A 13790-nucleotide genomic window follows, 5' to 3' on the forward strand; every position below is an offset into this window, starting at 1 on the left:
AGGGGCATAGATGGGGGAGACGATCAGAATCCCTTTCCCAGTGTAGAAATGTCAAATACTAGAGGGCATAGCTTTAAGGTAAGAGAGGGGAGGTTTAAGGGAGATGTGCGGGGCAAGTTGATTTTTTACACAGAGAGTGGTAGGTGCCTGGAACACACTGCCAGGACTGCTGGTGGAGGTAGTTATGATAGTGGGCATTAAAAGGCATTTAGACAGACACATGAACATGAAGGGAATGGAAGGATATGGATCATGTGCAGGGAGATGGGATTAGTTTCATCTGGCCACATTGCCCACTCAGACATTGTGGGCTGAAGGGCCTGTTCCTGTGCTGTATTGATCCATGTTCTATGATAAGATTTCTTCATTAGTCACACATACATCAAAACACACAGTGAAATGCATCTTTTGCGTAGAGTGTTCTGGGGGCAGCCCACAAGTGTCGCCACGCTTCCGGCGCCAACATAGCATGCCCACAACTTCCTAACCCGTACGTCTTTGAAATGCGGGAGGAAACTGGAGCACCCGGAGGAAACCCACGCAGACACGGGGAGAATGTATGAACTCCTTACAGACAGCGGCCGGAATTGAACCTGGGTCGCTAGCACAATAGCGTTACGCTAACCGCTACACTACCAAACGGACAGAAGAGCATCCATAGGTATAAGAAAAGGAAGAGAGTAAACACTGGTTTCTTAGAGGATGAAATTAGGGAATTAATGAGGGGAAGTAGAGAATTGGCAGGGATTCTAAATAATGGAAGAAGACACCAAAACATCTCAAGATTAATAATTAGAGGGCTAATAGGAGGGAGGAAGCTTAAACAATTCCTAATACTAGAAGATAATTACTAAGCAACAAATGGAGCAAGTGGTACCGTCGAGAATCCCTGCCTCCTAGTCATGCCCTTTTCTCTGTCTTCTGGGAGAAGATACAGGAGCTTGAAAGCCTGGATAACCAGACTCAAGAACAGCTTCGTCCCCACTGCTATCGGACTTCTGAACCAAACACCTCCTTCACATCCCCTTCCTGGTGGTGCTGCCATGTTCTCAGACTAAGTTATTCCGTTATTATCACTTTAGCATTTCTTTTTACATGACTTCAGATTCCACTACAATCTTGGCATCATTCTGTTGTTTTGCAGTCAGTGTATTTTTAGCTGTATTTATTATTACCATACATACTGTTTACTCTGTGAGCTTCACACAAGCAAGGAACTTCATTGCACCCTGGGGTGTATATGACAATAGACTAATCTGAACCTGATCTGATCTGAAGTTAACAAGTCCCCTGGACCTGTTGGCCTACATTCTAGACTAAGTGGGTGCAGAGACAGTTGTTGTAATCTGTCAAAATTCCTTCTGGAAAGGTTCTAAAGCCTTGGAAAACTGCAAATGCAATAAGAGGAACTGGAGGAACATAAAACATGACACTATGAGCCAGTAAGCCTAACATCTGTCATCGGAAAAATGCTAGAATCCATAAATAAGAAGGCAATAGCAGGACAGTTAGAAAGTCTTAGGACAATCAAAAAGAGTCAATATGGTTTCACGGTAGGAAAATCGTGTTTGACAAATTATTGAGATTTCTTTGAGGATGCAGCATGCAACGTGAGTAAGGGGGAACCAGTAGATGTGGTATATCTGTATTTCCAGAAGGCATTTAATAAACTGTCACGTAAAAGGCTCTTGCTTCAGCACTCATAATGTAAATTTTAAAATATATTGTGCCAGGCTAACTGGCTACCCACAAACATTCCTGAACTTTAGGTTGACTTGCTTCAACCCCTCATCACCAGCATTATTGTCTTTGAGCCAAATCAAAATCAAAAACAATTCACTTGCCTATCCAAGTCTTATCCTGTCTGCAGAGGACTCAAGAATACATAAACAGTCTACACTGCGATAAAATTACAAGACCAGTTTCAATGCTATTAAATTATATCCAGATGAAAAAAAGAAAATTAAAGGAAACCAAAGAGAATCACAAAGTTTCAAGAACAAAACATGAAGGAGATTGTTTCATTTTTAGTTCATTTTAATTCATCTATTGGAATGTTTATATATGGAAAAATTAATCTCAGACCTATTTCAGAAGTCTTTATAATTAATGCAGAACAGTACAGCCAGGTTTATGTTTCTTTTTAACGTTAGGAAATCTGGGAGAAAGGATTAAAGCTGCGTTATGGGGAACATAAAGGTTGGTAACTAGAAGGGATAATGAGATGAATTAGAAAACAAGCAGGTGAGGCCGGGTTTCTGTTTTAAAAGGTCACATAAATGCAGAGGTCACAGGATGGAGAGACTCACCTCCTGACTTCTTAAAGTCTTTCCACCATCTCCAAGTAGATAGAAGTGTGATGGAATACTTTCCATTTGCCTGAATGAGTGCAGTTCAAACAACACTCAAAAAGCTCAACACCACCTCCAAGGCAAAAGTAAGGTGGAGATACGAGAGACTGCAGATGTTGGTATCTGGAGCCAAAAACAAACTGCTGGAGGAACTCAATGGGTCAGGCAGCAGCTGTGGAGGGAAATGGATAGTCGATGCTTCAGGATAAGACCCTTCATCTGGACTGAGAGATAGAAGGGAGATAAGACCATAAGACATAGGAACAGAAGTCCACCATTCGGCCCATCGAGTCTGCTCCGCCATTCTATCATGAGCTGATCCATTCTCTCATTTAGCCCCACTCCCCCACCTTCTCACCATAACCTTTGATGACCTGGCTACTCAGATACCTATGAATCTCTGCCTTCAATACACCCAATGACTTTGCCTCCACGGCCGCCCACAGCAACAAATTCCACAGATTCAACACTCTGGCTAAAGAAATTTCTCTGCATCTCTGTTCTGAATGGGCGCCCTTCAATCCTGAAGTCGTGCCCTCTTGAACTAGTATAACCAGATAACCAGTATAAAGAGGTGAGGGGAAGGGGTGCAGCAAGACCTGCCAAGCGATAGGTGGATCCAGGTGTGAAGGGGTCGTTGACCATGAAGGAATTAAAAATCTGCAAAACAGCTAACTGGAATGAGTCAAGGACATTGGAAGTAGACAAAACAAATGTCTTTGTTGTTGCCATGCGGCGGAAGAAAAGGAGGCCACTATTTTGTGAGACTGTCTCCTGAACTAATTCTGGCTGGGTTAAAGCAATTGAAAGTGAATATAACAAGTCCCTGACTGACAACCTGCTACAGACCTATGGAACTCTGTGTCTGAACTGTAGTAACCTGAGCCAAGTATCTGACTTAAACAGGCTGTAACTGGTTTAAAAATGCCTGATTCACAGAAAAGCAAGGGAATGAAATCCGAGGCAAGTCCATATTTGGGAGGAGAGCAATGAGGTAATGCTACCTACCGAATTGAACATTGAATTCTCCCACTTTAAGTAATCCCCACCCCACCCTTCCCCAAAACTCCCCCCCCCCCCACCATGCTTCTTCTCTTCCCTTTCCTGGCCTACCTCTTGTTTCTACCTTTTTTTTCCCTTTCTCTTCTTACCTTTGACCCATCCCCCCGTGGATCTGCTCTCCCCTCCTCCCCCGCACCTGCCCATCACTATCTCTTACCTGCATCCACCTATCACCACCTTGCGCCCAACCCGCCTCCCCTCTTTTATCCACCTATCACTGCTCTGCTTTTCCCTCCTAGATACTGGGCTTCCCCTTTATCTATCTTCAGTTCTGAAGAAGGGTCCTGACCCGAAACGTTGACCACCTGCTTTTCTCCACGGATGCTGCCTGGCCTGCTGAGTTCCTCCAGCGTCATCGTGTTTTTCATCTAGATTCCATCATCTGCAGTCCTTTGTTTCTCTAACGTTACCAATAGCCTTGGGCCAGACCCAATGAAAAGTGGACCCAGGCTAGCCAGATAAATCAGAACCAATGGAAACAAAGCAGAACTGATAAGGAAAGAGAATAACAATGAAGGATTTGGATGTGGAGCAGTGAGAATTCTAGAGATTAACTATTGCAAGGAAGATGCCCATCACTGGGGCAGGGAGAAGAAGGATCAATCGTTTGGCCAACAAGAGATCTCCTGTTTCAATGTTATAAGCTGGAGAAGGGCTCTGGGTGAGTAGTGGTACAAAAGGAACAATAGCATTCAGAAACCTAAGTCATTGGCCCAGGATCAACCTAATTTACATGGATATTTGTGTTGATACAATAAAGTGTGAGTTTTGAATTAATTAAGATTAGTGTGGTCATTTACCTAACCTAAGTTAGTTGATCAAGGTAGGTGACAGAATAAGATGTGAATTTTAAAAACCTTTGCAAAAACAGGTTCTTTAATAAACCTTTGCTTAGGGGAGGTAAAAATTAAGGTATCAATGAGAGAAAATTAGTCAGAGATATGGTGGAAACACAAGAGACTGCAGATGCTGGAATCTGGAGCACAAACAATGTGCTGGAGGGACACAGTGGTTCAAGCAGCATAAGACCATAAAGGAGCAAAATTAGGCCATTTGTTCCTTCAAGTCTGCTCCACCATTCAATCATGGCTGATTTCTTTTTCAACCCCCATTCTCCTGCCTTCTCCCTGTAACCCTTAACCCTCTTACTAATCAAGGACCTATCAAACCCAATGACTTGGTTTCTACAGCCGTCTGTGGCAATGAATTCCACAGATTCACCACCCTCTGGTTGAAGAAATTCCTCCTCATCTCAGTTCTAAAGGGACGTCCCTTTATTCTGAGGCTGTGCCCTCGGATGCTAGACTCTCCCACTAATGGAAAAATCCTCTCCACATCCACTCTATCCATGCCTTTCAGTATCCAGTAGGTTTCAATGAGATCCCTCCCTTCATCTGTCTGACCTCCATCGAATACAGGCCCAGAGCCATCAAATGCTCCTCATAGCGATTTTCAGGTCAAGACCCTGAATCGGTCCTGATACAGGATTTCGACCTGAAATGTCGACAGTTCCTTTCTCCACACAGATGCTGTTCGACCCGCTGAGTTCCTCCAGCAGATTGCTTGTCAGCCAAAGGTGTGATCGATCAAAGACATTGCTCACATAGAGATTCCATGATTCTCCTGTGAGTGAAGAAATGTTAAGGGGAAATTTAGAGTGGCAGAAGGGATTTGATAGAGAAAACAAACAGAGATAATTTCCATTGGTAAATTCACCATGGGTCCCAGGTTCAGGACAGGGTGCATTCTGTATAGCTCTAGCTCAGTTCCCAGAGTTCAGCAGTGCACCCAGAATTGGATCATAGTTTCAGGCTGCATTTACCATTATTGCCACTGTTACCATTGCCATGCCAGTCAGTGATGGTCACAGCTGCATCTTATTCTGGTGGTGCCATGATTGCTGTCTAGGATGGGTCTGCTCTGTACATGACTCCACACCAAACCAACATGGCCAACTCTTTACTGCACCTTCAGTCCCAATGTACTTTGGGTCACATAATCACAGTCATACAGCATGGAAACATGCCTTTCGATCATCATGTACCTTTCTACACTGATCCCACTTACCAGCACTCGTGCGTTGCCTCTTATGCCTTGGTAATTTATTTTAGATACCGTTGCCAGAGGAGATTATCACACCAACAAAGGGAAAAATTCAAAGTCTCAATGAAGAAATGCAACATCCCCATAGACTCCTGGGAATCTCTGGCTCATAATACTCAAAGATCATTTGGGGGATGGCTTTGAGAACCTCGAGTCTGTGCATTGGGAACACGCAGAGGCCCTGTATAAGCAGCAGAATGAGTGGGCCACTTCACAAACTACCCATCCACCACCTACCCCATCTGTGGAAGTCTGTGGTTCTCAAATTGACCTCATTAGCTACTTTAGAACCTACCAAACCCAACTGGGAGTCATCCTTGATCCCAAGAATCTGCCTGAGAGCATATGATTGAAGGTAACATCTATTTGGGCAGGTGATTCAATATCCATTGCCTATGGGAAAGGGGCAAAAATAAAACAAAATCACACTCAATTTGAGGAGCTATCATTGATCGAAGCAGGTCAAGGCCCACAGTATCGCAAAAAGGCATTTAAGGTGGGTGATGGAATCTTATAGAGCCATTTCACTTTAAACCAGAGAAACATAGCTGAAGGATGCAGGACATAACTTATTACATCTTAACATCTGCTCTCTTAAGCTTCATAAAAAAACATATAATGGAAGAAGCAGAAATTTGACTGTTTATTTCTGTGGCCTGGATGAAATTTTAAGTGGAAACCATACAAAAATATGTTTAAACTAGATTAACACAAAGCAAAATAGAATATCAGTAACAGTCACCTGATCATTATTGAATAAAGTAATAAGTAGGGGTTTGGTAACCATGTGGTTGAGTTACTGGTCTCACATCTGGATGTTTGAACTATGAACCAGAGGCATAAGTTCAAATTCCACCACAGCAACTGGGGAATTTAAATACAATGAAATCCGAAACACTAAGCTAGTATCAATAATGATGGCCACAAGACTATCACACTCAACGTTTCAGGAACAGCTTCTTTCCCCTCCATCATCAGATTTCTGAATGGTTCATGAACCCATGAACTCAACCTCGTTATTCCACTTTTGCACTAGATTATTTATTTTTTGGTAACTTTTAGTAATTTTTATGTTTTGCACTGTACTGCTGCCGCAAAACAACAAATTTCACAACATATGTCAGTGATAATAAACCTGATTCTGAAATTCTTACAAAGACACCTGGGTTCACTAATGTTCTCCTGGGAAGAAAAGTTTCCTTACCCAGTGTGTCCTTTATGTGACTGCAGACCCATCAATGAGGTTGCCTTCTTAGTTCAAGGATGGACATTAAATGGCAGCATTGCCACCGAGCTCCCAAATTCTGTGACTGAATAAGTGAAACAAATGCACTGCTAAATTATCACTTGACAAGACTATTGATCAGATTATGGTCATACCTAGTGTATTAAAGCAACAGGACACTTGATCAATAATAACAAAGAATTTCTTCTCTTCTTGCCCAAGCCACAAGGAAGGGAAAATGTTAGTGGGACGCTACATAACACATACTTTTTAAAGGATTAAAATCACAGAATTTGGCATTCAGGCCATTTAGCCCATTCAGTCTAGTACAGCAATCACGTTGGTCCCATTCTGCCACTCCCTCCACAGAGCCCTGCAAAATATTCTCTCTCGTGAAACTTGAGAAACAAAGGACTGTAGATGCTGGAATCCAGATGAAAAACACAATGATCCTCCACCATCATCGTGTTTTTCATATACTCTCGTGTCTGTCCATTTCCGTGCAGAAGGTTTAGAAGCCTTTATTCTGTTTCCGCCATCCCTGCAGACAGTGAATTCCAGGTCAAACTCGCTCTCTGTGTAAAAAAGACTTTCCTCACATCCCCATTCTATGTTTTGTCCAATCTTTAAAATCTGTGGCCTTTGGCTCTTAATTCATCCACTTCTCTCTATCAAGAGTATTGAAACCATTGATCTTGTTCATCTCTCTCAAATCTATCGAAGAGTTTCAAAGACAATAACACCAAAAGCTTTCATCTGCAGAGCACCTTTAATGTAGCAAAATGGTCCAAGGCACTACTAGAACAGGAAATTAGTCTGAGTCACGTGAAACGTTTTAGGGCAAACAAACAAGTTTGGACAAAGAGGTAGGTTAGATAGATGGAGAGGTGTGGGAGGGCATACTTCAGAGATTAAAGCCCCAGCAGCTGAAGGTACAACCACCAGTGGTGAAGCCTGGTAACAGAATACATTTCTCACTGCCTCGGAAAAGCAGCTGGTATAATCAAAGACTACTCCCACTCTGGGCAATCTCTCTGCTCCCCCCTTCCATCAAGCAGAAGATACGAAAGCTTGAAAACACGCACCACCAGGCTTAAGGACAGCTTCTATTGCGCTGTTATCAGACTCTTGAATGGACCTCTTGTACGTTAAAGATGAACTCTTGACCTCACGTTCTACCTCATCATGGCCCTTGCACCTTATTGTATATCTGCACTACACTTTCTCTGTAACTGTAACACTATATTCTGCATTCTGTTATTGATTTTCCCTTGTACTACCTCAATGTACTTGTATTGAAATGATCTGTATGGATGGCATGCTAAATTAAGTCTTTCATTGTATCCCAGTACATGTGACAATAATAAACCTGTTCCTGTTCCAATTCCAATTCCAACATCCCTAAGGATTTCACTTGTTTGTTCCCAGGCAGAAATCATGGAATGACAATAATTGTATAAGGTAAGCAGTCACCAGTATTATTTGCCAGGCCCTTGTGTTTTACTGGATTCACTGGAATCTTCACTGCATCCACAGAATGGAAATGTACCACAACAGGGCTGAAGCCAGGGTTTCCAGAGAATATTATTCCAAGAGAGCTGAAGAGGCACGGGAGTCAAGGTCTTCCTGTGTTGTTCTATACCCAATCGGATTTGGTCTTGGATTTCATGGAAAAGAGGCTCCGTTGCAGGCGACAATGGGTTTGCTTCTGAGGGGTCCTTTAAGAGATCAAAGAGTAAAGGTGGGTCGTGGTAGGAGACAGACTCATCGTGGCATCCCCCTGCATCAGTCCGGTAGCAATTGTCAGCCTCGGATCTGGGTGTAAACAAGTGAGCCTTCCACACGGAGTCACCTGAAGGATAGGGAAAATAAATTGTGAAGGGAGGAAATTAATTCTTGAAAATGGAGCAAGGCGAGGTTACGACACACAGCCAATAATAGAATTTTAACTGCCATAAATGGCTGCAGCTTTGGAAAGAAAGAGGCCGAAGGAAGCAAGCTGTAGTCAACAGTTGCAACAGGAACTGCCAATGTTCAATTGCTCCTAGGGAAGTAAGACCCAGACTCGCACAGAACCATGGTAAGTTCAGCACAAGCTGAACAACAGATACCTCATTTAATACAACACAGAAGGTGGCCATTCAACCCACTGGGTTTATACTGGCTCCCCACAAAGTAATCCCATTAGTCCTTTTCCCTATAGCCCTGTGACCTCTTCTCTCTCTTACAAGCCCACCAACTCCCCTTTGATTCATTGGAACTGGAATTGATTTATTATTGCCATGTGTACCCAGATACTGTGAAAAGCTTTTGTTTTGCATGCCATCCAGACAAGTGGGTAGGCATGGTAGTGTAGCAGTTAGCATAACACTATTACAGCGCCAGCGACCCGGGTTCAATTCCAGCCGCTGTCTGAAAGGAGTCTGTACGTTCTCTCCATGTCTGCGTGGGTTTCCTCCGGGTGCTCCAGTTTACTCCCACATTCCAAAGACGTACGGATTAGGAAGTTGTGGGCATGCTATGCTGGCGCCGGAAGCATGGCGACACTTGCGGGCTGCCCCCAGAACACTCTACGCAAAAGATGTATTTCACTGTGTGTTTCGATGTATATGTGACTAATAAGGATATCTTATCATTCAATGCGTAAGTATATTGAGGTAGTAAAAAGGAAAAACAGAATGCAGAATATAATCTTGCAGTGCAGGTGAAGGGCTACAACGAGGTAGATTGGGAGTTCAGCTTTTAGCGTATAAAAAGTACATTCAAGATCCTGATAACAGTGGGATAGAAGCTGTCCTTGAGCCTGGTGGTACATGCACTCAAGCTTCTGTATCTTCTGCCCAACGGGAGAGGGGAGAAGAGCGAATGACTGGGGTGGGAGGAGTCCATGATTATGTTGACTTCTTTCCTGAGGCAGCAGGAAGTGTAGACAAAATCAATGGTGGGGAGGCTGGTTTACATGCTGGAATTGCGTTCACAACTCTCTGAAATTTCTGGCGGTCTTAGGCAGAGCAATTGCCACACCAAGCCGTGATGCGTCCAGATAGAATACTTTCTACGGTGCAGCTGTAAAGATTTGTGACAGCCTATACTAAGGGCTGACTCAGTCTTGCTTCCTGTCAAAGAACGTCAGCGTGATCGAGGGACTCTTCAGGAAACAACCTTCCCCCTACACCTCACTGCACACCGCCTGGGTGTTGGGAAGGTTGGTTCAGTCAGCTGTCTTCGTCCAGCCCAGGTGACTGTTGCTGGGCGGGTTAACACAGGCAAGCCAAATGCCTCTGCCAATTAGGCCCAAAATTGGTCCTTGCAGTGAGAGGCAAAACATGGTATTGGTTTACTATTGTCACTTGTACCGAGGTACAGTGAAAAACTTGTCTTGCATACCGATCGTACAGGTCAATTCATTACACAGTGCAGTTACATTGAGTTAGCACAGAGTGCACTGATGTAGTACAGGTAAAAACATGGTGTGAGTCTCTTTAGATACTACCAGGTGCTGAACACTTACTGCCTTTTGGGTGCCACCGCACTGCATGCAAAGCACTTCCACAGTAATGAAACAGAAACTCATGTTCCGACCTCCGTACATCACCTTTCAGTAGTGCCATCAAGTTCCGTCCATCAATCACCCTAGGAAGATGCAAGTGCATTCTTTATATTCCAAGATCACTAAGAAGAGAACAATATCTCCTATGCATTTGAATATACAATCATTGTCTATGCAGGAACTATGAGCCTGGCTCCATTAACCTCACACAGTAATTTGACCCAGGCATCATTCTGCTAATGGGGTGGGGAGGGGAAGATATGCTTGGTGGTAGGGTCCCGTTGGAGATGACAGAAGTGGCGGACTGCAGTACAAATCACTGCACATAGTTGTTCAAGAGTATGGGTTAATGAGTGCCAATGTATCATCTTAACCTCTTGTCTCTCCACATGCTCAAAGTACTGGTACTTGACTTTATCACAGAAAACCTATTTTTACCAGTGAGCCAGGCACATCTTTTGCTCTAAAATCATCTCACCTGCTGTATGATCTCATGAGATTAGGAGAATCATTTAGCTATTTACTTCATTCTAAAATTTAAAGTAATCCATAAAGTCCTGCAGTAATTAACTTAGTAATTTCTAGGGTAGGGACATGTTCGGCACAGCTTTGTGAGCCGAAGGGCCTGAATTGTGCTGTAATTGTTCTATGTTCTATATCCACATGCAACTTCTCCAAAGCTAGTGTATCTTTCCTGAACAGTGGTCTCCAGAACTGCTCACAGTACTCCAGCTATGGCCCCACTGGAGTCATGTACATCTGTAGCTATGTCTAGGCTCATACCTATAGAGTATGAAGATATTATTTGTTGATGGATTCATCAAAAGCTTTCCTCAAGAAGCTTAACCTTGTCTCACAAATTACAGATTTCAATTTCCAACTTTTTAATCACATAAGAGACGGCACTTAAATATTCCCTACCTGAAGCCGTAATACCATTAATTGTGATCCCTTTTGTGATTACTGTGTTTGAAAGAGAAATTTATAATTTGTGAGACCATTTAAGGTCCCACAAGGGACTGTTTTGATGAAATCAAACCAGAAAATGCTGGAGACACAAGAGATGCTGGGACCTGGAACAACACATAAAGCTCTGGAGGAACTCAGCAGGTCAGGCAGCAACTGTGGGGGGAAATGGACAGTCGACTTTTCGGGTAGTGACGCTTCCGACCCAGATGGGTCTCGACCCAAAAAGTTGACTGTCCATTTCCCTCCATTTCCTCCAGTGCTTTGTGCTTTGCTCCAGAGAATGCTGGAAATGCTCAGCAGGTCAGGCAGCATCTGTGGAAAAGGAAAGGGTTAACTTTTCTTAGTTTCTGACAACAGGTCCTGAAACAATAACTGCACCTCTTTCCAAAGATGCTGCCTGACTTGCAGAGTACATCTTCTGTTTTTCTTTCAGATTTCCAGAATCTGCGTTTTTTTTATTTTAACTGAGCGTTTTGATGAATCCATCTATGAACACTATTTTAATACTTTATAGATACTGATACAGAACCCCAGTGGAATCACAACAGGAGCACAGTGAGTACTTCTGGGTACTGCAGGCACGGTAGTGTAGTGGTTAGCATAACGCTATTACAGTACCAGCGACCCGGGTTCGATTCCGGCCGCTGTCTGTATGGAGTTTGTACGTTCTCCCCATGCCTGCGTGGGTTTCCTCTGGTTCTCCGGTTTCCTCCCACATTGCAAAGGCGTACGGGTTAGGAAGTTGTGGGCATGTTATGTTGGCGCCAGAAGCGTGGCGATACTTGCGGGCTGCCCCCAGAACACTCTACGCAAAAAGATGTATTTCACTGTGTGTTTTTGATGTACATGTGACTAATAAAGATATCTTATCTTATCTTACTCTGGCTTATAAGTATATACATTCTTTGGAGGGGTTGCAGATGAATCTAGCAGAATGAATCCTGGGTTAAGTTATTATATACAATTAATGGAGCTAGGCTTGTATTTCCTGGAATTCAAAAGGATAAGCTATGGTTCCAGTTGAAGTTTCAGGTTGCCATGGGGAACTGATTGTTTAGAGAGAAACTATTTCTGCTCTTTGGGGAATCCAGGATTGAGGGGCATTGTCTAAAAGTTAGACTCCAGTCTTATAAAGGTTTATAAAATCATGAGGGGCATGGATAAAGCGAATAGCCAAAGTCTTTTCCCCATGGTAGGAGAGTCCAAAACTACAGGATGTAGATTTAAAGTGAGAGGGGAAAGGTTTAAAAGGGTCCCAAGGGGCAGCCTTCTCACACAGAGGGTGGTGAGTATACGGAACGAGCTGCCAGAGGAAGTGGTAGAGGCGGGTACAATTACTACATATAAAAGGCATTTGGATGGTTTATGAATAGGGAAGGTTCAAAGGGATATGGGCCAAATGCAGGTAAACGGGATCAGCTCAGTTAGGCAATTTGGTCAGCATGAATGGGTTGGCTGAAGGGCCTGTTTCCTTGCTGTATAGGTCAGTGACTCTGTGACTCTTGGTAAAGATAGGAAACTCTTCCATGAGAATTTGGAATTCTCTTCTGCAAACAGCATTAAATTCTGGGTCAACTACCAATTTTAAAGCTGATTGAGTTCAAACAAGCAGAGTTGCTAAAGACTAGGTTGAGGATCAATCATAAATTCATTGAACAGCAGAACAGGTTTGTGAGGCTGAGTGTACTGCTCCTCTTCCTATGTTCCAATGGATCTGGAACATAAACAGTACAGCACAGAACAGGCCCTTCGGCCCACAATGTTGTGCCGACATAGCTATTCCCTCCTCCCTACAGAATGCCCATATCCCTCCATCTCCTCTCATTCATGTACCCATCCAAGCCCCTCTTAAAAGCCCCCATGATTTTGCCTCCACCACCCTACCAGGCAATGCATTCTAGGCATCCACCACTCTCTGAGTAAAAAATGTACCCCTCATGTCTGTTCTGAACCTAGCCCCTCTCACCTTAAATGCGTGCCCTCTGGTATTGGATCGCTCAGTAATGGGAAAAAGATATTGCTTGTCCACCCTATCTATGCTCCTCATAATTTTATACACTAAATCTCTATCAGTCTCAAGCAAGAATACGATGACAATATTCTTACATACACAGCTTTCATTATGCATGTTCACACATGGGAATTTAGAATAGGAAAATTGACCTGTGATGAAAAGAGATGACAGTAGGAAGTGTGTTTGTCCAGCAAACAATCTGCTGGAGGAACTCAGTGGGTTGAGCAGCATCCGTGGGATGAAGGGAACTGTCGAAGTTTTGGGGTGAAACCGTGCATCAGGGCTGAGAGTGGGGAGGCGAGATGGACGGTATAAAGAGGGGAGGGGGAGTGGCGAGACAGGAGTCCAAGGTGACTGGTGGACTGAGGAGGGGTGTAAGATGACAGGCAGGTTGTACTAGGTAGGGGAGGGGGTGGAGTTGGGAGAGAGTGGCAGGTAAATGATAGATGGAGGGGGACAAAGAGAGAGAGAAAAGAAAAAATGAGAGGCAGATGGACCGAGGCTAGGGAGGGGTGT

The 13790-nt window shown here is 43.6% G+C and overlaps 1 protein-coding gene across 3 annotated transcripts in view; it reads right to left on the reverse strand.

Moving 5' to 3' along the window:
* Window positions 1–6176: 6176 nt before the first annotated feature.
* The window catches only part of LOC127575917 (arylsulfatase D-like), a 47606-nt gene continuing 39992 nt past the window's right edge, over window positions 6177–13790 (reverse strand). For 2 of the 3 annotated variants that reach the window (XM_052026153.1, XM_052026154.1), the window contains exons 10-11: window positions 10253–10374; window positions 6177–8593 (exon numbers count right to left, since the gene is read on the reverse strand). In XM_052026153.1, coding sequence (XP_051882113.1) covers window positions 8220–8593; window positions 10253–10374 — 496 coding nt within the window. In that variant the 3' untranslated portion in view covers window positions 6177–8219. The remainder of the gene's footprint in view (window positions 8594–10252; window positions 10375–13790) is intronic. The other variant, XM_052026155.1, reaches the window with a different exon arrangement.

This window comes from Pristis pectinata, chromosome 11, assembly GCF_009764475.1.
Source record: "Pristis pectinata isolate sPriPec2 chromosome 11, sPriPec2.1.pri, whole genome shotgun sequence".
NCBI classification, from domain to species: Eukaryota; Metazoa; Chordata; class Chondrichthyes; order Rhinopristiformes; family Pristidae; genus Pristis; species Pristis pectinata.